The sequence below is a fragment of the Schistocerca cancellata genome, chromosome 1 (assembly GCF_023864275.1).
Source record: "Schistocerca cancellata isolate TAMUIC-IGC-003103 chromosome 1, iqSchCanc2.1, whole genome shotgun sequence".
Lineage (NCBI taxonomy): Eukaryota > Metazoa > Arthropoda > Insecta > Orthoptera > Acrididae > Schistocerca > Schistocerca cancellata.
Genome location: NC_064626.1, coordinates 1,161,405,444 through 1,161,428,732, shown reverse-complemented (window position 1 = coordinate 1,161,428,732; position 23,289 = coordinate 1,161,405,444). Strand labels below are relative to the sequence as shown.

The 23,289-nt window shown below is 40.6% G+C and overlaps 1 protein-coding gene across 1 annotated transcript; it reads right to left on the bottom strand.

The window, feature by feature from the left end:
• Positions 1–16,136: 16,136 nt before the first annotated feature.
• Positions 16,137–22,434, bottom strand: LOC126093577 (60S ribosomal protein L19). The gene is made up of 6 exons (XM_049908730.1): positions 22,332–22,434; positions 21,335–21,441; positions 21,004–21,167; positions 19,549–19,657; positions 16,615–16,696; positions 16,137–16,349 (listed from the first exon to the last, which is right to left on the bottom strand). Exons 1-6 carry the CDS (start codon positions 22,334–22,336, stop codon positions 16,211–16,213), a joined length of 606 nt encoding a protein of 201 aa, XP_049764687.1. The 5' UTR covers positions 22,337–22,434; the 3' UTR covers positions 16,137–16,210.
• Positions 22,435–23,289: the final 855 nt, after the last annotated feature.

Genomic DNA, 23,289 nt, shown 5'->3' with positions numbered 1-23,289 from the left:
GTTTCTCCTTATCTCATCCTATTCTGTAAGAATTTCTCATTTCGTAATGTGTAAAAGGTGATCAGCAGGGACAGTACTTAGAAAAAAAATGTTGTTCATTAGAATGTAGCCATATTTACATATGAATGTGTACTGTGAATGTAAAATGACTCGTTCCAAATAATACAAATAAATAATCCACAGAACATGAAAGGCTATGCTTTGGTATTGGTTTTGATAAGTGAATGCAGCATCATCACTTGGCACTCTATTCAGTTAAACCATGTTTGCAACCACTCAGTAAGGTGTAGATCAGTAGCGCCGGCCGGGGTGGCCGAGCGGTTCTAGGCGCTACAGTCTGGAACCGCGCGACCGCTACGGTCGCAGGTTCGAATCCTGCCTCGGGCATGGATGTGTGTGATGTCCTTAGGTTAGTTAGGTTTAAGTAGTTCTAATGACTGTAGAAGGTAAGTCGCATAGTGCTCAGAGCCATTTGAACCATTTTTTAGATCAGCAGCTATTGTTCTGCTCAAGTCTTCACTGGCTTTGGTTAAATCTTTGGACATCTATCATACACAGTTTTCTGCCCACCTCCATAACTGAGTAGTCAGCTTAGATGGTAACCATGCAGAGGACCTGGATTCGATTCCTGATACAGCTCCTTGCTGGTAGGAGTGGTTCATGATACACTCAGCCTCATAATGCCAATTGAGAAGCTGCTTGAATGATAAATAGCAGGTCCAGGATCTGGAAAGTCGACAAAATGACTGGGAGAGCAGTTTTCTGACTATGTGACCGTCCATACTGCATCTGCACAACTCTGATCAGTAGAGGATGACACAGCAGCTGGACGACATACCTTAGGTCTTCAGGACCTTGGCAGGGAGTTTGCTATATGAAGATTATTGTGAATATCAGAGATAATTTGATGTTGTCAGGAAGTTACAGCAGTGGGACAGTCACTCCAGTAAGTATCAAACTGTGAGCTGCCGTGATCACATCATTATTATCACACGTACCATAAATCAGTAAAACCACACCCTGTGTCCTCAAACAAATAACCAGTACACTTTCTGCAGGAATGAATTCTATACTATACATGGTTATACACTGTCCAGCCACATCAATGTGACCACCTGTCAAAGGCCTGAATAACCACTACCTATTGAAGCAAGAACTACTGCAAGATGTGCAATGAGTTTCTACAAGGCACTGGCATGGATGGGGAGCCAGGCCAACTCCATTGCTGCAGCCAGCTGTGCTAGGTTTCTCAGTTGAGGATCCGTGGCATGAACAGCCTGATTGATTCTCGAGTTTCGACTGGGTTTAAATCTGGGGCCAGGGGAATACTGTAAACTCGTCCTAGAGCTCTCTGAACTCTGCACTTGCACTGTGAGGTGTGGCATGTCAGTAGATGTCATTGTGCCGAAGAAAAGCAAACTGCATGTAGGAGTAGACATGGTCCCCCAAGGATAGATGCATACTTGTGTCGACCCACTGTGTGTACTAGAAACAAGATATCATACAGGGAATGCAACAAAAGCATTTCCCAAACCATAACTGCAATTTAGCAAGTCAACCTGAACAGTAAATCAAACAGTGGAAACTCCAGGTTGGAATATCAATATTACAAAAAGGATAGACTCAAATCAAATAATGTAAAATCCAGGGTGTAATGTAACAATACCAGAGAAGGGAAGTTGCTACTCACCATATAGCGGGGATGCTGAGTCGCGACAGGCATCAACATCATCATCATTTAAGACTGATTATGCCTTTCAGCATTCAGTCTGGAGCATAGCCCCCCTTATACAGTTCCTCCATGATCCCCTATTCAGTGCTAACATTGGTGCCTCTTCTGATGTTAAACCTATTACTTCAAAATCATTCTTAACCAAATCCAGGTACCTTCTCCTCGGTCTGCCCCGACTCCTCCTACCCTCTACTACTGAATCCATGAGTCTCTTGGGTAACCTTGCTTCTCCCATGCGTGTAACATGACCCCACCATCTAAGCCTGTTCGCCCTGACTGCTACATCTATAGAGTTCATTCCCAGTTTTTCTTTGATTTCCTCATTGTGGACACCCTCCTGCCATTGTTCCCATCTGCTAGTACCTGCAATCATCCTAGCTACTTTCATATCCGTAACCTCAACCTTGTTGATAAGGTAACCTGAATCCAACCAGCTTTCGCTCCCATACAACAAAGTTGGTCGAAAGATTGAACGGTGCACAGATAACTTAGTCTTGGTACTGACTTCCTTCTTGCAGAAGAGAGTAGATCGTAGCTGAGCGCTCACTGCATTAGCTTTGCTACACCTCGCTTCCAGTTCTTTCACTATGTTGCCATCCTGTGAGAATATGCATCCTAAGTACTTGAAACCGTCCACTGGTTCTAACTTTGTTCCTCCTATTTGGCACTCACTCCGTTTATATTTCTTTCCCACTGACATTACTTGCGTTTTGGAGATGCTAATCTTCATACCATAGTCCTTACATTTCTGATCTAGCTCTGAAATATTACTTTGCAAACTTTCAATCGAATCTGCCATCACAACTAAGTCATCCGCATATGCAAGACTGCTTATTTTGTGTTCACATATCTTAATCTCACCCAGCCAGTCTATTGTTTTCAACTTATGATTCATAAATAATATGAACAACAGTGGAGACAGGTTGCAGCCTTGTCTTACCCCTGAAACTACTCTGAACCATGAACTCAATTTACCGTCAACTCTAACTGCTGCCTGACTATACATGTAAAGACCTTTAATTGCTTGCAAAAGTTTGCCTCCTATTCCATAATCTTGTAGAACAGACAATAACTTCCTCCTAGGAACCCGGTCATATGCCTTTTCTAGATCTATAAAGCAAAGATACAATTCCCTGTTCCACTCATAACACTTCTCCATTATTTGCCGTAAGCTAAAGATCTGGTCCTGACAACCTCTAAGAGGCCTAAACCCACACTGATTTTCATCCAATTGGTCCTCCACTAATACTCGCACTTTCCTTTCAACAATACCTGCGAAGATTTTACCCACAACGCTGATTAAAGAGATACCTCTGTAGTTGTTACAATCTTTTCTGTTTCCATGTTTTAAGATTGGTGTGATTACTGCTTTTGTCCAGTCTGATGGAACCTGTCCCGACTCCCAGGCCATTTCAATTATCCTGTGTAGCCATTTAAGACCTGACGTTCCACTGTATTTGATGAGTTCCGACTTAATTTCATCCACCCCAGCCGCTTTATTGCACTGCAATCTATTGACCATTTTTTCCACTTCCTCAAATGTGATCCTGTTTCCATCATTCCTATCCCATTCTACCTCGAAATCTGAAACATTACTGATCGCATTTTCACCTACATTGAGCAACTCTTCAAAATATTCCCTCCATCTGCCCAAGTCATCCACAGGATTCACCAGCAGTTTTCCTGACCTGTCCAAAATACTTGTCATTTCCTTCTTACCTCCCTTTCTAAGACTGCTAATTACACTCCAGAATGGTTTTCCAGCAGCTTGACCCATAGTCTCCAACCTGTTTCCAAAGTCTTCCCACGATTTCTTCTTCGATGCTGCAATTATCTGTTTGGCTTTGTTTCTTTCTTCAACATAACTTTATCTACCTGGGTTCTGGTATGTAGCCATTTTTGATACGCCTTCTTTTTCCTTTTACAGGCCGCCTTGACTGTATCATTCCACCAAGCTGTTTGCTTCATCCTACTTTTACACACTACTGTTCCAAGACATTCTTTAGCCACTTCTAGTACTGGGTCCCTGTACCTTGTCCATTCCTTTTCCAATGACTGTAATTGACTACATTCAACTAACTGGTACCTTTCTGAGATCGCTGTTATGTACTTGTGCCTGATTTCCTTATCCTGAAGTTTCTCCACTCTTATCCTCCTACATATGGACCTGACCTCCTGCACTTTCGGCCTCACAATCCCAATTTCACTGCAGATTAAATAATGATCAGTGTCATCAAAGAATCCCCTGAATACACGTGTGTCCCTCACAGCCTTCCTGAATTCCTGATCTGTTATTATATAGTCAATGACAGATCTGGTTCCCCTGCCTTCCCAAGTATATCGGTGAATGTTCTTATGTTTAAAAAAGGAGTTTGTGATTACTAAGCCCATACTGGCACAGAAATCCAAGAGTTGTTTCCCGTTCCTGTTGGCCTCCATATCCTCTCCAAATTTACCCATAACCTTTTCATACCCTTCTGTTCGATTTCCAATCCTGGCGTTAAAATCGTCCATGAGCAGAACACTGTCCTTGTCCTTTACTCTAACAACTACATCACTGAGTGCCTCATAAAAACTATCAATCTTATATTGATCTGTCCCTTCACAATGCGAATATACTGACACAATCCTAATTTTCTTGCTAGACACTGTCAAATCTATCCACATCAGTTGTTCGTTTACATACCTTATTGCAACTACGTTGGGTTCCATTTCTTTCCTGATGTAGAGCCCTACACCGCATTGTGCTATTCCTGCTTTGACTCCTGACAGGTAGACCTTGTATTCTCCCACTTCCTCTTCTTTCTCACCCCTTACCCGAATGTCACTAACAGCTAAAACGTCCAGCCCCATCTTACTTGCAGCCTCTGCCAGCTCTACCTTCTTCCCAGAGTCGCCCCCATTCATATTAATAGCTCCCCATCTCATTACCATTTGTTTGCCAAGTCGTATCTAATGAGTCCCTGGTTTGTCAGTTAGAGGTGGGACTCCGTCACCTCCAAAGGTCCGAGGCATTTTGCTCTGATTATTGCCAGCATCATATTTAAAGTACCAGGGAAGCAGGTTGCTAGCCTTACTTGCCCCGAGTCCCATTGGGTTTTACCCCTAACAGCTGAGGGACTAACCGGTGGATTTGGTAGTCTTTGCCGTATGAGTCGCGACAGGCACAACAAAAAAATTCACACAATTAAAGCTTTCGGCCATTAAAGCCTTTCTCAGCAGTAGACACACATACACACACACTCATGTAAAAGCAACTTGCACACACATCTGCAGCCTCAGAGAGCTGAAACCACACTGCGAACAGCAGCACCAGTGCATGATGGGAGTGGCGACTGGGTGGGGGTAAGGAGGAGGCTAGGGCTGAGAGGGGGAGGGATAGTGTGGTGGGAGTGGCGAACAGTGAAGTGTTGCAGTTTAGACGGAGGGCAGAAGAGGAGGTGCGGAGGGGGGAGGGGGCACGTAGCGGAAAGGAGAGAAATAAAAAGAAATTAAAAGACTGGGTGTCGCGGTGAAACGACGGCTGTGTAGTGCTGGAATGGGAACAGGGAGGGGGCTGGATGGGTGAAGACAGTGACGAATGAAGGTTGAGGCCAGGAGGGTTACGGGAACGTAGGACGTATTGCAGGGAAAGTTTCCACCTGCACAATTCAGAAAAGCTGGTGTTGGTGGAAAGGATCCATATGGCACGGGCTGTGAAGCAGTCATTGAGATGAGAGATATCATGTTTGGCAGAGTGTTCAGCAACAGGGTGGTCCACTTGTTTTTTGGCTACAATTTGTCTACATCTACATCTACATTTATACTCCGCAAGCCACCCAACGGTGTGTGGCGGAGGGCACTTTACGTGCCACTGTCATTACCTCCCTTTCCTGTTCCAGTCGCATATGGTTCGCGGGAAGAACGACTGTCTGAAAGCCTCCGTGCGCGCTCTAATCTCTCTAATTTTACATTCGTGATCTCCTCGGGAGGTATAAGTAGGGGGAAGCAATATATTCGATACTTCATCCAGAAACGCACCCTCACGAAACCTGGCGAGCAAGCTACACCGCGATGCACAGCGCCTCTCTTGCAGAGTCTGCCACTTGAGTTTGTTAAACATCTCCGTAACACTATCATGGTTACCAAATAACCCCGTGACGAAACGCGCCGCTGTTCTTTGGATCTTCTCTATCTCCTCCGTCAACCCGATCTGGTACGGGTCCCACACTGATGAGCAACACTCAAGTATAGGTCGAACGAGCGTTTTGTAAGCCACCTCCTTTGTTGATGGACTACATTTTCTAAGGACTCTCCCAATGAATCTCAACCTGGTACCCGCCTTACCAACAATTAATTTTATATGATCATTCCACTTCAAATCGTTCCGCACGCATACTCCCAGATATTTTACAGAAGTAACTGCTACCAGTGTTTGTTCCGCTATCATATAATCATACAATAAAGGATCCTTCTTTCTATGTATTCGCAATACATTCCATTTGTCTGTGTTAAGGGTCAGTTGCCACTCCCTGCACCAAGAGCCTATCCGCTGCAGATCTTCCTGCATTTCGCTACAATTTTCTAATGCTGCAACTTCTCTGTATACCACAGCATAATCCGCGAAAAGCCGCATGGAACTTCCGACACTATCTACTAGGTCATTTATATATATTGTGAAAAGCAATGGTCCCATAACACTCCCCTGTGGCACGCCAGAGGTTACTTTAACGGCTGTAGACGTCTCTCCGTTGATAACAACATGCTGTGTTCTGTTCGCTAAAAACTCTTCAATCCAGCCACACAGCTGGTCTGATATTCCGTAGGCTCTTACTTTGTTTATCAGGCGACAGTGCGGAACTGTATCGAATGCCTTCCGGAAGTCAAGAAAAATAGCATCTACCTGGGAGCCTGTATCTAATATTTTCTGGGTCTCATGAAAAAATAAAGCGAGTTGGGTCTCACACGATCGCTGTTTCCGGAATCCATGTTGATTCCTACATAGTAGATTCTGGGTTTCCAAAAACGACATGATACTCGAGCAAAAAACATGTTCTAAAATTCTACAACAGATCGACGTCAGAGATATAGGTCTATAGTTTTGCGCATCTGCTCGACGACCCTTCTTGAAGACTGGGACTACCTGTGCTCTTTTCCAATCATTTGGAACCTTCCGTTCCTCTAGAGACTTGCGGTACACGGCTGTTAGAAGGGGGGCAAGTTCTTTAGCGTACTCTGTGTAGAATCGAATTGGTATCCCGTCAGGCCCAGTGGACTTTCCTCTGTTGAGTGATTCCAGTTGCTTTTCTATTCCTTGGACACTTATTTCGATGTCAGCCATTTTTTCGTTTGTGCGAGGATTTAGAGAAGGAACTGCAGTGCGGTCCTCCTCTGTGAAACAGCTTTGGAAAATGGTGTTTAGTATTTCAGCTTTACGCGTGTCATCCTCTGTTTCAATGCCATCATCATCCCGGAGTGTCTGGATATGCTGTTTCGAGCCACTTACTGATTTAACGTAAGACCAGAACTTCCCAGGATTTTCTGCCAAGTCGGTACATAGAATTTTACTTTCGAATTCACTGAACGCTTTACGCATAGCCCTCCTTACGCTAACTTTGACATCGTTTAGCTTCTGTTTGTCTGAGAGGTTTTGGCTGCATTTAAACTTGGAGTGAAGCTCTCTTTGCTTTCGCAGTAGTTTCCTAACTTTGTTGTTGTACCACAGTGGGTTTTTCCCGTCCCTCACAGTTTTACTCGGCACGTACCTGTCTAAAACGCATTTTACGATTGCCTTGAACTTTTTCCATAAGCACTCAACATTGTCAGTGTCGGAACAGAAATTTTCGTTTTGATCTGTTAGGTAGTCTGAAATCTGCCTTCTATTACTCTTGCTAAACAGATAAACCTTCCTCCCTTTTTTTATATTCCTATTAACTTCCATATTCAGGGATGCTGAAACGGCCTTATGATCACCTTGTCGGTTGTCATGCCTACATAGAATGCAACACAGAAGCTGCAGCTTAGTTTGTAAATCACATGACTGGTTTCACAGGTAGCCCTGCCTTTGATGGGATATGTGATGTTAGTGACTGGACTGGAGTAGGTGGTGGTAGGAAGATATATGGGACAGGTCTTGCATCTAGGTCTATTACAGGGGTATGAGCCATGAGGTAAGGGTTTGGGAGCAGAGGTTGTGTAATAATGGACAAGTATATTGTGTAGGTTTGGTGGACGACAGAATACCATGGTAGGAGGGGGTGTGAAGGATAGTGGGCAGGACATTTCTCATTTCAGGGCACGGTGAGGTGATCAAAACCCTGGCGGTGAATGTAATTCAGTTGCTCCAGTCCCGGATGGTACTGAGTCGCAAGGGGAATGCTCCTCTGTGGCCGGACTGTGGGAGGTGGTGAGACTGGAAAGATATGGCACAGGAGATTTGTTTTTGTACAAGGATGGGAGGATAATTATGGTCAGTGAAGGCTTCAGTGAGACTGCTCGTCACTGCAGATGCGACGACCACAGGTGGCTAGGCTGTACGGAAGGGACTTCTTGGTATGGAATGGGTGGCAGCTGTCGAAGTGGAGGTATTGCTGGTGGTTAGTAGGTTTAATATGGACAGAGGTACTGATGTAGCTATCTCTGAGGTGAAGGTCAACATCTAGGACGGTGGCTTGAGTAGGACCAGGTGAAGCAAATGGGTGAGATTGGACGGGACAAGAAGGCAAATTGAATTACTCGTGGCATTATTAAGGTATCGGCTGCCACAACACTAATGATGGATGTTTCTCCATCAGGCCAGACACATGGTAGCAGTCTTCAGTTCCACTGGTCAAATGGTGTCAATCATGAGGGTCTGCTGTGGCCATTGCAGTCAACATGTTGCAGAATCATCTCAGAATTCACCCATGTTTAGCAATATCCCAAATCAGGATGGTAGGATGAGGGTCTGAATCACACTCCCAACAAATCATTTCATTACCATTTGATTCCATAAAATTAATTCAACTGATGTACAGCCCTGTTGCGCCTATGACCTTACCACAGTGGTACCACCAGATACCATCAGATCACTGAAGTGCTGTCAGGCTTGACTAGTACTTGGATGGGTGATCATCTGGCTCTGCCAAGTGCTATTGGCACACAGCCCTTGTGGAGCTAATTGAGGCACTACTTGAGTGAAAAGTAGTGGCTCCTGTCACGAAAACTGACAACACGGGTGGGGCCAGGGGATGCTGACCATGCGCCCCTCCATATCCCCATCCAGTGACACCTGTCAGCTGAGGGTGACTTGGCAGTCAGTCAGTACCGTTCGGCCTTCGGAGGATTGTTCAGATGGAGATTGTTGCTATAAAACACCTGTTGCATGGTAAGCTATGGTCCTCCTCACATCGGTTCCTCTTGTAGCACATTGTTCATAAAGGAGGAAAATGTTCACCTGCCTAAACATACTCTTAGATATCCAAGAAGTACGGTGATTTAACTACAGTGCCAATTTTACCAGTGTGATTGTTTCAAATGTTCTTTTACCTTTGCAAGGATAATTTACAGGTGTGGTTCCCTCACAAGTAGTTATAAAGTTGTAGGATCCCAATATCAGCAGTCCTTGCACATCGATACAAGGAGAGCTGGACCAAATGGAAATATCTGAACTGTCTTTGAACAGCTGTGGTTACCTTGGCTTTCCAAACCTTGTGGGTGAGGTGCAGTGCAGAGAGCTTCACATTTTACTCGTCTTCTGTTCCTTGTGCAGTGTTCCTGAGAAGGGCTTACAACACTGCAGTCCAGATCAGATGTGACCCATTTTTGAACTAAAACTCTATAATAGAAATCATTCATTACCTTATAAGTTTATTTATGAAATATGTATCTTGGATGAAATTCACCTGAATTTGATTTCCTTTGAAGACTGCCAGTAACTCAAGGTCACCCAATGTTAGTCCGTCCCCAGTAGCTGGGTGGTCAGCGTGACAATGTCAAACCTAAGGGCCCGGGTTCGATTCCTAGGTGGGTCGGAGATTTTCTCCACTCAGGGACTGGATGTTGTGTTGTCCTAATCATCATCACTTCACCCCATCGACACGCAAGTCGCGAAGTGGCTTCAAATCAAAAGACTTGCACGTGGCGAACGGTCTACCTGACGGGAGGCCCCAGTCACATGATATTTTTTTTACCTGATCTTAAGGGTATTGCTGGGTTAGCCCAGTAGTGCCTATGAGCACGCAGGATGTGCCTTCTGGGTTTTCTCCTCTATGGCAGTTGGCTTCTCTAAGCCTATACAGCCTGTCCAGCACTGATTTTCTACGTGGGTTTACTCCCTTAACCATTCAAGATTTTACAGCAGTGAAACTCTGGTCCTCACAAAGAGAAATGATAGCAAAATACAGGCAGATAAATCAGATTTACAGTGCAAGGTTCCACGCCCACTAGATTAGGAATGAACAAATTAACGAAGTGAATGTTGATGAGATAAACACAACAACAGGGAAAAACAAAAACAGGTGGAAATAACGTAGGAGCAGAATGGCAGAAGAAAGCCTGATGGAACTGCTGAGATACAGCTAGAGGGAGAAGTAACTCTGGTGGGTTCAAAGCCTCAGCAATAACCTTTGAAGATGGAACAAGCAGTAAGCCTAATTCCCAATTGAAGATGATAAAACAGTACTGCAATATATTTGATACTTCTCATAGGATCAGTAATTATTTTACATTAATGAAAGTCATTAAGTCCATTAGCAACTGATTGTTTTCTCCAAAAACTTTCTTTACATACACCACTTCCATCTTTTGCATTAGGTTGCTGAGCTTCTTGATGTATTTGATAAATACTACTTCACTACTTCCTGAAACCCTACATAAAAGAACATGGATTCATCTCTTTCCTCTTCATGTTCAGAAAAGTTCTAATTACTGTCCTAATTCTTCCACAATTAATTCTTTCCTATATGATCTTATTTCTTACAGCCATTAAATACTGGCATGCCCTCGTTCTATTATGGCACAATTTTCAGCAAATTTGCTGCTATTCCATTTTTTCTTAATATTGGTAACTGTACACACATCTATTCTTCAGTGTAGTTAGGACTTTAAAATTTCTTGTTCTTTGTAAATAGTTATCTGGAAATTTGTTGTTGCCAATCTAATTTTATCAGAAATCCATTTCTGGCTGTAGATCATTGGAGGTAAGTTTGGGAGCGATATTTCTACAATTGTTGATTATGATCATCTGCATGACCCTTACCATAGAGGACCCAGATTAAATTTTAACTCCCCTGACAGTGCAGAAGCCACTCATCTGTCATTCTTTGTTTTACATTACATATTATACAGTGCTGTTACCTTTAGCATGAAAGATTGCCACACTTTCACCCAAGATTATTCAGAAATACTTACATGGTTTTCATGCATAATGAGCTCCCCAGACAGAAAATTAAGTCACCGTAATGTGGACATACCATGCAGGGACTTTCATCTGAGAACTTAAGATACGGGCCACTATTAGTCACGCGTCCAACATTTCTCCCCCCAGCATGGAACTGCTGGTGGGGGCATCTCAGCAATCTTGAAATCACCTTTACAGATGGCATAGCAATCGAGTCACGTGCTCAATCACATGTGCATTGCCTCTGAGAATAAAGCAGTAGCAATCAGTGAGATATTTATGTTTCGAGAGGACACACATGTAAATATGGGTGACAAAGCAGAAAGTAAAGGGGCAATAATTTTTTGTCTTGCCCATGGCAATACAGTGAGTGAAGCTGCTAGATCTGTTGATGCTTCGTGGCAAACTGTTCAATGCATCCACAAGCAGTGGTGTAACATGTGGCTACGGAAACATGTCACAACTGTGGTTGGAAAAAGATGTTGACAGAGACCGGAGACGCATTTCATGGCTTGTGAATCAAAATTGCTTCCAAACCGGACAAAAAGTGCTGTAGGCAGTTGATGAAGATCCATTCCAACCTGGTAGCGAGGGAACTGCTTGCAGTGAACGTTTGGAGGCAGTCACCTCGCAAAAGGTCTTTGCTCACATACACACACAAAAACAGCAACAAAGTTCATAGGGCTAGAAGAATGAGACCGTTTTCTGAACACTCCTCCCCACCCTATTACATCTCGAATGACCTGCAAAAATCACTGACTTCAACCCCATAGAATATCTATGGGACATTTTGGAATAGCAAGTAACATGCTGACAGCATCAATGCAATTTGGTTGAATTGTGAAACCAAAACTTCAGCAAGTAGCTTAACCTGGACATGACACACCTGCACAACTTTGTGAACTCACTTCTAACCAGATTCACACTGTTACCCAATCCACAATTGGAATTGCACGGTATTAAACATTTCTCTTGGGGGGACTAATTTTTTGTCCAATGTGCTTACTTGTCGAGTTCCTTCCATGCAGGAACCTTCATCTGGGAACTAAAGATACAGATGCTATTAGCCACATGTCCAACATTTCTCCCACCTGCATGGAACTGGTGGTGGGGGCATTTCAACAATCTTGAAGACGCACGTGTGTCTCAAATGACTGCAAACAAGACTAATACCAAGTACATTGTCCAGAGAACACTTAAAAATAGCCAGAACGAATAAGGGTTCTGAAATACTATTGTGTTACCATGTGGTTACAAATGAACTGATGGTGTTCCGAGTACAAGTGGTGTACACATTAGGATGCTGAAACATTGTAGGTATGTTCATTTCTTGGTGCACTCTGAGTATACTGAAGGGGCAGGAGAAGAAAGAGGGGGGGGGGGGGGGGGGGGGAGAAGAACAGTTCCACTACATTCTATGCTTACACAATCATATTTTCACCTGGTGATAGAAAGTGGAACTAATATTTTCTTCGGCACATTCCACAAGCACACCAGTTAATGAGCATACCTGCAATATTCCAGCATCATACAGTGCGCATTGTAGCAGTCTAAATACAGTTTAATTATAATCAACTAATATACACCATACTTCAAAATTTTAAGAAAATATTGTAAAAATCAAGTATGATATCTAGTAATATAGTTGGGCTTGTTCATTCTTTGTGTTGAGTTCTTTCTGACCTTTATTGTAATTTTTATTTACAATTTGAATAAAATCTGATGTGTGGATGATCTTGTTAAGTATGAGAAGGCTTCTTTCACATGGCATAACAAATTAACAATGAAAATTATAAGTATCTGCTGCACTGTTTTGACAGTTGATGAAATGCTTGGAAGTGTTGGCTGCACTAGGCTAGTGTCCATGTAAGCTACAATGAATCTGATAATATAGTGTAAAAAAAGATAGGAAGTTCCTAATTCTTTAACATATACATTAACTATAAGGCTGAAGACATTTTGGTTCGGCTATTTTTGCCATGAGAATAACTGCTAACTGGAAATAAAAATCAGCAAACATTTGTCAGATTTCATTCACGTGTGTCCTACAGCATACTATACCTGTCCTCAATTTTTCGAAGTATTCATAGCACAAAAACAAAGTAATAAGAATTAAATGCAATGGTACACACATGTACATTTTACAATCATATGCAGAATGGTGACTTATCCAAAAGGAGGGTATAAGATGAACAATTAGATTAGGAAATGAGATGCTTGAAGTAGTAAATTAGTTTTGGTAGTTGGGGAGCACAATAACTGATTATGGTCGAAGTAGAGAGGATATAAAATGTAGACTGGCAATGGCAAGGAAAGTCTTTCTGAAGAAGAGAAATTTGTTAACATCTAGTATAGACTTAAGTGTCAAGAAGTCCTTTGTGAAAGTATTTATATGGAGTGTAGCCATGTATGGAAGTGAAACATGGACGATAAATAGTTTAGACAAGAAGAGAATAGAAGCTTTCGAAATGTGGTGCTACAGAAGAATGCTGAAGATTAGACGGTTAGATCACAGAACTAATGAGGAAGTACTGAATAGAATTGGGGAGAAGAGAAATTTGTGGTACAACTTCACTAGAAGAAGGGATCAGTTGATAGGCCATATTCTGAGGCATCAAGGGATCACCAATTTAGTATTGGAGGGCAGCGTGGAGGGTAAAAATCATAGAGGGAGACCAAGAGATGAATACGCTAAGCAGATTCAGAAGGATGTAGGTTGCCGTAGGTACTGGGAGATGAAGAAGCTTGCACACGATAAAGTAGCATGGAGAGCTGCATCAAATGCATCTCTGGACTGAACCACAACAACAATCCAAAAACTTCCATTAGACTTTAAATGTTTTTTCCAGTTAAAATTCCAAATTTCTCTGAATCAATAATGGTAGTGTATATAAGCTAGTTTTACTTTACATTCGATACCCGCAAACTATTTGGGTGCCACATCACTTTAGTGAGAATGTAATATCAAGAGCCTTGATTGCAAGGATCCATTTCAGTTAAAACATGACCTCTTCACACTAGTCATTGATGGCACGAAGTACAACACTCCACTTAGTGAAAATCAACAGAACGCCTAATATTCATTGCTGATTATGCAACTGTTCAAATGTGAATTTGCAAAATTCTGTGCCATTCTGCTTTCCATACAAGATCCAACAATCTATTGTTTCTGAAGCCGAACCTCAGCAATTGAAATGAAAATCTCTTTCTGTCAATGAACGGTTAAACTTTCACAAGTGCCTGAGACTTTCATAAGGGTTATATTCCCCGAGATTTACAAATTTTTCAGATAAGTCAAATCTGCTGATACGTTTAAGCAATTTGGAATATACATCACAGGTTCACCATATATTTATTCCATGGACAATATTTACTGGCCACAACCCACAGCAGTCTGGGAGCAATGGATACAAATAAAATACTACAAATGTCAGAGGTATTTAGAAATGTAGATTAAAATTTTTTTCTGCTTAACTTCTATAGGATATAAGCAAACAGTCAAAAACCAAAATCTAAGTGGCCAATATGAATTTATAGTAGCTGGTCTCAACAGACAATGAACTAAAGCTTGTTGGTCCCAGCACAAGACAGGGCTGCAGTAAGGCACATACTTGTCCAGTCATTGGCAAATACGGTCTTGCAGGCATACAAATGACCGTCAGATACATGGTTGCAATACACACATTGTTTTGCAGAATGATGTCAACTGAGCTTGATGTGATGATTGGTTTGTGCCACGCTCAACTGCGCGGTCATCAGCACCCGTACAAAGTCCCAATTGTTACACAGTTCACTCTAGCCACTGTCACAAATGATAAAGAAATGGAAACAAACACTGAGTCCCCAGGAAGAGAAAATCCCCAACCCAGCCAGAAATCTAACCTGGGACCCCGTGATCCATAGGCAGCAACGCTAGAACTTGACGTGACAACAGCAAAGCAAAAGAAAGGTGGGATAATAAATAGTGTGCCCTTTTAAAAGTATCATGCCACACTTGGCTTAGCTGATTTAGCCAAAATCTGGAGAGCTTTCTGGGGATGTAAACTGCCGCAATCCACAAATATTTGTCCAGCATCTTACCACTGCTCCATCTCACTCAGTCCAAGCCAACCCCACAACTTATAGCTGTGAGTTCAAGCAACTACCAAACACTTACGTGGATATAACCCAGTTCATTCAAGAGGAGCTGGGAGGGAACACTGGTCCTAATCCCAGATTTTACTCATAGTTCTGTGGTGTACAATATTAAGAGGCAATATTGAGTTCAAGGTAATTCCAAATGTGTATTACTTATGATATATCTTTTGACTCACTAATTTCAAAATTCAAAAAACTGCTCTCTCTCTCTCTCACACACACACACACACACACACACACACACACACACACACACACACCATAACAAAACTGCAATATTTAATAAAGCTATGGTGGCAGTAACACCCTTTTGTGACCCATTTTAAGCAAAATTAATCTGAAGGACAGCGATCTGTCCTGGCAATCAAAATACACAGCACATACTCTAACCTTTCACTGGTTATGCAAAACTGACATGCTGTAATTTACACACCTCAAGAGGAAAAATTCACTGGCTTGCAGCACTTTTATTTTAGACTGCTTACCATCAAATTGTCTCGTTACTAATGAGTGTAGTCTTCATATGAAGTGCTACTTACAGTCTGCTTTGATTTCTGTAAATGTGTGTAGTTGAAATGACAACAGGTAAATATCCCACCTAGTTCTTGTTTCACCATTAGGGTTAAGGTACCAACATAAACTCAATTCAAATCAAAGTGTTTTTTAGATATTGAAATTTGAGAATTTTAAAGAGTCAAGTGACTTGTACAATACCCCTTATATGATTTATAATTAATTTGCTGCAACCATAATTGGCTTCACATTATGTAGCGTATCAAATCCATCAACATATACCACCAATTAGATAAAAATTTACCAAACATGTTAGTCCATATTTGCCGGTGTCATTGTTATTCAAATTCAATGTGTAAGAGCCAATTTTGTACAAGAATTCTTCGTAGCCGTGGCTAGTAGTTTGGACATTTATTTTTCTCAAAAAGCCACAATTTACAACAGAACTGAAAGAAAATTAAGAAAATGCATCATTTCTTGGCAGCTGCAGTTGCTGCATCATCTTCACGTTGGTACGATTGTAGCAGCTCCTGCTTCTTTTTGCTGATTCTCTCCTCACGACGTTTACGTGCCTCTTTCACCTTTTGCCTTCTGGCCTCAGCTTGATCCCTGTAAGAAGAACGTGTAATTATATATACTTATCGGAAACAGCCATTTATTACTAAAGGATCTGATCTATGAAACCAAGGTTGATGCAATCTGCCTTTGTTCCAATTAGCATTACCTAATGTTACTGAAGCATGATAATACCAGCTCCTGAACCTTTAGTACTATCACCACAACATCAACTACACTGTAGGCCCCACATTATTCTAGGAGGCACAGGGACACAATCTTTCACTGAACTTCATTGTCATTTAAGACTTGTACTCACTTCAACATCTTTGTCCTAGCCTTCTCCGCCTTCTTCTTGTGGATGAACTCCATCAGCACACGCTTGTTCTTGAAAACATTACCTATGAAACAATTTTAGTCCAAAGTTACTCTTGTAAAATGTAAATTAGTTACAGCAATTCAGATCTACCTTTCCGTACTATGTACAAAATGAGACATTTCCAGAACTGTGGCAAATTCTACACACACACACACACACACACACACACACACACACACACTCTATCTGTGTGTGCTTTTTATCACTTTCAAAATATCTATAATTAAACTTACTGTTGTCTTAATTAAAAGGAATATCTGTAAAAGTATCAAGAGGAGGAATATGGCTTTCTGTTGCGTACTGTCACAGGTGCCAATTCGCAACAAACAACGAAGTGTGCAACTGGGTCAAGTCCTGGACCGACGGCAGCCTACTAGCTTCCTCAAGGATCGCAATGTGTCGCAATGGGACAAATGTGCCAACAGTTTTGTCAACTGTTTTTGAGTATGCTTACTGCATATAGCTACATTTTTGAGTTAGTAAAATAGTTACCATTACTTAGTGACTGGGTTTCATTTGAATGACCCTTATACATTTTTATCTATCCATTTATATTATCAATAATTAGCAAAACAATTGATTTTTAGCAAAGATTATGTACTTTATAACATGCTCAACATGTCTGCTGTAAAGCGACAATGTTGCGACATCACTGTACAGTATATCACTATGTATGTTGGGAAATTGCTACCAGATGAAGTCGTTAACATCCCTGATGACGTCAGGAGCAGGAAACTTTCGGCTACATGTGACAACGTACCAATAATCACGAAGACTGAGGTCTACGGACCTGGGATGCCAAGCAGGATAGAAGTGGTGGCTCAGCAAGCGATCCTCATCAATGTGCACACAAGATTTCCACATATGTAGTAATATTGGGTGGAGGGCTGCCTGACATGAAAGTCGTACCATACAGCAGGTGCTTTATCACAGCAGGTGCTTCATCAATCAGGCAAGGAATGATGCGATTCTGTAACATATCTGCATGCCTCGCACCAGTCACAATTTGAAAAGCAGCACCCTGCATTTCCTCTAAGAAAAAAGGTTCGATCAAGATTGACGGAAATCCACACCACACTGCAATTCATCATGGAACGGAGTTTCCACAACAGTTCCAAAATTTTCATTAGCCCAAATTCTGCACTAATGGGAACTGACGAAAGTCAGAGTGAAACAGGCTTTGTCGTTACAAAATCAGAGGCTATCAGTTCAAGACAATGCTGAATTTTTGTATGGACAACATTGGAGGGTAATGCCTCAGTGGTCTCCAAACAGTAGTGCATAGAATGCCAGTGTGATGCATGAAATCATTAGTGTTGACTTCACCGTGCACAAAACAACTCGCCAAAGTCTCCATTTCTTCCTGAACAGTCCATGCAGCAGTAGCACTAGTCTGTGGTCACCCACTGAGGGCCAATCATCTATAAAGAACCTATTATTTCGAACTGTTATGATTTTCTTCCTGCTGACACTTGTCACAGAACTTTCAATCATTCAAATCCCATTATTATGGTGACTGGCTCATGAAGCTGCACTAGCCGATTCTCCTTTCTGATAGTAAAACTTCAGAACATTGCTTTCTGTGGTTAAGTCAACATGCCACAATTGCGGATGCCTCCAACTCCCTCTCGGGCAGCTTGTTTAGTAAATGATTCTCATGCAGTGTCACTAATATGTTGCCGTCCATGACCACATGTTTGCTGGTGTCTGTACTCAACTATTGGCTTCAATAAAAGGCTGTATTATTTCTGGCATGTATGTCAAGTTTTACTTCTCTACACACACACATTCTGAAATCAGTACTTTTTCAAATGTTAATGGCCTTCTGGCTTGCCCTGTACATTCCCGACTAATGGTGAATGGACCCACTGCCTACACACACACACACACACACACACACACACACACACACAGGTTCGTGACACATTCTGTAATAATTGATACCAATCAGAAGTACACATCACTGAAGCAGAAGGTAATAACTGCACTGGCAATGCCTGAAATAATCCGCAAGATTTTTGGTGCATAAAAAATTTTTTATTATGAAAACTATACCAAAACTATTTTTTGAAGAAGAATGTTAGCTATTTGAGTGCATACTGCCTTCATCTTTGCAATATCTGTAGACTTCTTTGCAGTAACAGTGATGTTCTAAAAATATTTTTAATGAAACGTTTTCTAAACAACTGAACACTCACATTTGAAATCCATATGGTTCAAAAACATGAGGCTTCAGCAGGCCTACCACCCACTACTCGGCATTCCCACTTTCATAGTGGGTGGTAAGGGTTTTTAAAAAACTTCATGAAGTTTTCATGCAATTCTGACAAAATATTTGGTACGTAAGAATAATTACTATTATACATTTTAACTTTTAAAAAGTTTTCAAAATCAAATCACTTCCTTACTTTATAACCACTACTGTGGAACCAGTGAGGGGTTAGCAAATTTTGCTATTGGCAGACATACTGAAGTCTGTGGTAAGTAAAGAAAGGTTGACCATCCCTGAGCTAGAGAGATGCATTTGCACCATAATCCATGCTTCCATGCATCTGCACGTATTTATTTCAGCCACTTAATGAGCATAGAAGTGTGTTATATCTTTTATGGTAAATATTTAGGATAACTTGTGCTAGTGTTTTGATAAATGTGAGGGCATATCTGCTCAAAAACTGGCACTGACATATCAGTTTCGTACAAATACGAATGATGCAAGTCCAATGATTTACGAATAAGTTACTCACATAGCACATCTAGCATTGATTTTAACCATCAACTAGATCATGCAATATAACGCAACATCACACATACGTATGAGGATCTTTAATTTTTAGTAATAGTTTATCACTGATGACTTATCAAGTTGTTTCTCACCTTTTGCCTTCATGTACAGCTGGTGATAAAGATGCCTATCAATTTTCTTTGCTTCCCTGTACTTTTTCAATAGTCGCCTCAGAACTCTCATCCGCTGGATCCACAGGGTCTGCAAAATAAAATAACTAACACTGGCTCCTTTAACGAAGTAGATCAATCCATATAATAGGTTTTCCCTTTTTACACACCTATCAATGATTCAGCACCTGAATTATCTTCTCTTTTGTTACCTTCCCTTACTAAGTACAACATTTTTGTAAAATTGCAATGTTTTTACATTCTGTGTGTCATAATTAGTGACACTAGCTGAACATTCCACTACTGTACTATGAAACAAACATGACACAGTTATGAGTTAGAACTGTCAAATCTATGACAAACCATCAGTATTTTTTTAAATGACACAAAGTAGTATAAAATGTTTTGTGTAAACATGACTATAGATTTCAGGCTTTTAAATACTGAAACAGACTGCTACAGAATGGATATTATTACAAACTACAGACAGAGCCCTGAAAGTAACACTGGTATTCTAGCATCTTTTATCCAATTTCAGGTATAAAAGTGTGTTTTTATTGAATTTTTATGTGCCAGCAGACAAAGCACAAAGCTGAGTTGGTGAGCTCCTTCACAGACTGCACTGTAGAGTACAAGCTTTTACTCAATGTGAACACCACAGGAAATCAAATAATCATTAAAATGCAGGAGACTAGTTTCCTGGACAGACAAATTAGTACAATCTGAATGGTACAGAGCATCTGCTCTATTGTCTGATTGGATTCCCCATAAACTATTGACTTTTAGAATAGGCTTGAACATATAACTGACCTCTCCAATCACCAGTCATTCTCCAAGTACATGTTATGTTCAGCCTGCCTTCATATAGCTATGTACCTTATAAATCAAAGTGAAACATACATGCAACCGTCAAGGGTATCATGAACTCTAAACTACACTAAGTTTTCTGCTACCTCAATTATACAAACACCCCAATAGGGAGGGAGGGGGTGGGGCATCAACTGGATGTTTGACAAAATAAAACAATTTAAAGGAACAACCCAAGCCAAGCATTCCCGTGAAGCAACTAAAAATACATAAACTCATTTGGGCAGCCAAAAATGATATGTTAACAAGATACTGAGCCATTGTGCAAAAGCAGCAGCTGAGCTACATTATCTGCATCAACAGCATCAATTTCAGTGTAAAACCTCAAAACAAGGTTAAATAATATTGAAAGTCAGGAGGTCAAGTACAACAGGTGAAAGAATGACCTAAAAAAAACTGACAGCAGTCTACAAAACTGCTAAGATAAAAGAAATTACCTGCTGTATACAACAGAAGTTGCAAAATAAAGCTGAGCAGGTAATGGTGAAGTCATTATCTTACAGCATGAAAAAATTTACAAAATCAAAATTGCAACAAAAACTACATTCAACAGAGCTATGCACCACAAACCTTCTGTGGCATACGAGCATTAGCTGTTCCTTTCCTTTTTCCAAATCCACAGTGACGTCCTTTCCTCCTCGCTTCTGTATTCTTGCGAACACGCGCACGTGAGTGAACAGCAACAGGCTTCTTTATGATTAAACCATCTTTAATCAACTTCCTTATATTTTGCCCTACAAACAAAGTACAAATTAAAGGTACTACAGAGTTAATAAACTGTTTACACTATAACATAACAACAATATTTACACAAACTGTAAAAAATATTAAATATTTTACATTTGTCAACAATTTTCTCTGTCCAAGTTCCCAAAATTACACTGCAAAACCTATCACTTACTGGAATTGGTATTTGCAATTTCGTTGATTTCATTAGGATCCAACCACACCTTTTTTTTACCACATCGCATCACAGAGGCGGCAAGCCTCTTCTGGAGTTTTAGGGAACTGAAAAATAAAATAATTCAAAATGTACATAATCGCCAAAGCTGTCTTAAATAATTAAATCCAACATGGTGACAGAAGTAGAGAGCTTTATACCACAGGTAAACTTCGATACGAATACCACTTTCATTAATAACCGTCAACAGACTATCAGCCTTACATAAAAAACGAATGTAACAAAATCTAGACTGTCAGCAAACAAAATGAAGGTTACCGCGGCCAGTTGCAAACTCGAAGTACACGACCAGATACTCTTTCGTGTATATTTACCCTACGCAAGTGTTTTACCTTATATTGCGTGATACACGGCTGCCTGAAGTAACTACTCTCTTAACACTGACATCATATTGTCTGCAACCGCATCAGTTGGAAGATATATGCACGAAATCAATTTCTGCTTACATATTTGACTACATCCAACCCGACAAAGGCTTAACAAAATTTGTAAAAAAACTACTACTACTACTACTACTACTATTTTTTTACTACTGATGCAAGTCTGGGTAAACAAATGGGCATTGTTATTAAAACATAACCTTACTTCTAATGCTGCATTACTTTACGTGGCGCAATACCCATCTTGTCACACGTATCAACACTTCCTGCAAACTTTCATATAAAGCATTTTATGAATCATGCCGCCTTTAATTAATTTATAGCTGCAATGACGCCGCTTCATGCATATTGTTTAACGAGATGTAATAGATCAGTCGATAAGAACCGTCCATGTGGCAAAGAGACATCTTTGAAAAATAACTTATCAGTGCGTTAAACTCTAACAGATCGAGAAACATTTATAGACACACAGGTACGTGCAAAACGTATATAACAAATTAGCAGCTAAAGCAAACATGTTGTTTCTACTCTTCGAAAAATTATCCAACATCACTTACCTCATGGTCACTGAGTTCCTACCACCATCAAACAGAGATCAAAAACTGCACAATATGGCGTAGACCAGAGACATACCACAATGGTTCCGGAGAACAGTGCAGCCAAACTACAAACTTCACAAACGAGTGACTGTGGTAAATTGGTAATATCAAGACTTTTGGCACAAAATTTACCGTATTCTATAAAATAATATATTTAATTTAGACTGTAGTTGATCAGATATAAGATACTGAAATTGAGATAAGCTAATTATTAAGTACCACAGAAACCTCGTAGAATACATCAGCGTGTGGCACGTGGCAGACAGCTAATTTGAAATTCTATATAGCTGCTTTAACACTTAGCTCTCTTGTGTAACTCTAATAGTTTTTTGAGATGTAATCTCAGTTTTCTTCAGGCAATCTACATGTAAATTTCTATTTTCATGTACACTTGCATAGTTTTTTCTTTAAAATTCAAAAAAATTACAATTTGTATTAGAAAGTTGAAGCATTTCCTGAGAAGGGAAAAAACCTTCAGCGCCTCACTGAGGCAAAAAAATCTAAAGTCCATTTTCTGACTAGCCTGATATTTCTTTTAATTATTAAATGTACCGTACTATGTGTGTGCCACAGTCTATTACTGCAATGGCCTAATGAAAATAAAATTATTATTATTATTATTCAGATTCAAGTAACTGGTTTAACAATAAACAAAATAAATTTGTCTCAAATTATCTATGATGATCTGTGTACATTAATGACAACTCAAAGCCATTTCATCATTGTAGCTCTCAGGAATAACTAGTCCTGATTTATTCACAACATCCAATACGAGTTATTTAAATGATTCTTCTAAGATATTTTCATCATGTTCATAAGGTATACCAGCAAGGAAAGTTCCAAACTTTTTCTTAGGAAGTTTAACTACAAACAAAACATTTACTCAATAGAAACAACAAAATAGTTAAAATATCAC

Excerpts from the sequence above, each read along its gene's own strand:
- LOC126093577 (XM_049908730.1), bottom strand. Across the intron at positions 21,168-21,334 it reads AATTGCAAATACCAATTCCA|GGCAAAATATAAGGAAGTTG; the intron begins GTAAGTGATAGG and ends CTTTGTTTGTAG. Across the intron at positions 16,697-19,548 it reads GCTGTACATGAAGGCAAAAG|GTAATGTTTTCAAGAACAAG; the intron begins GTGAGAAACAAC and ends ATTGTTTCATAG.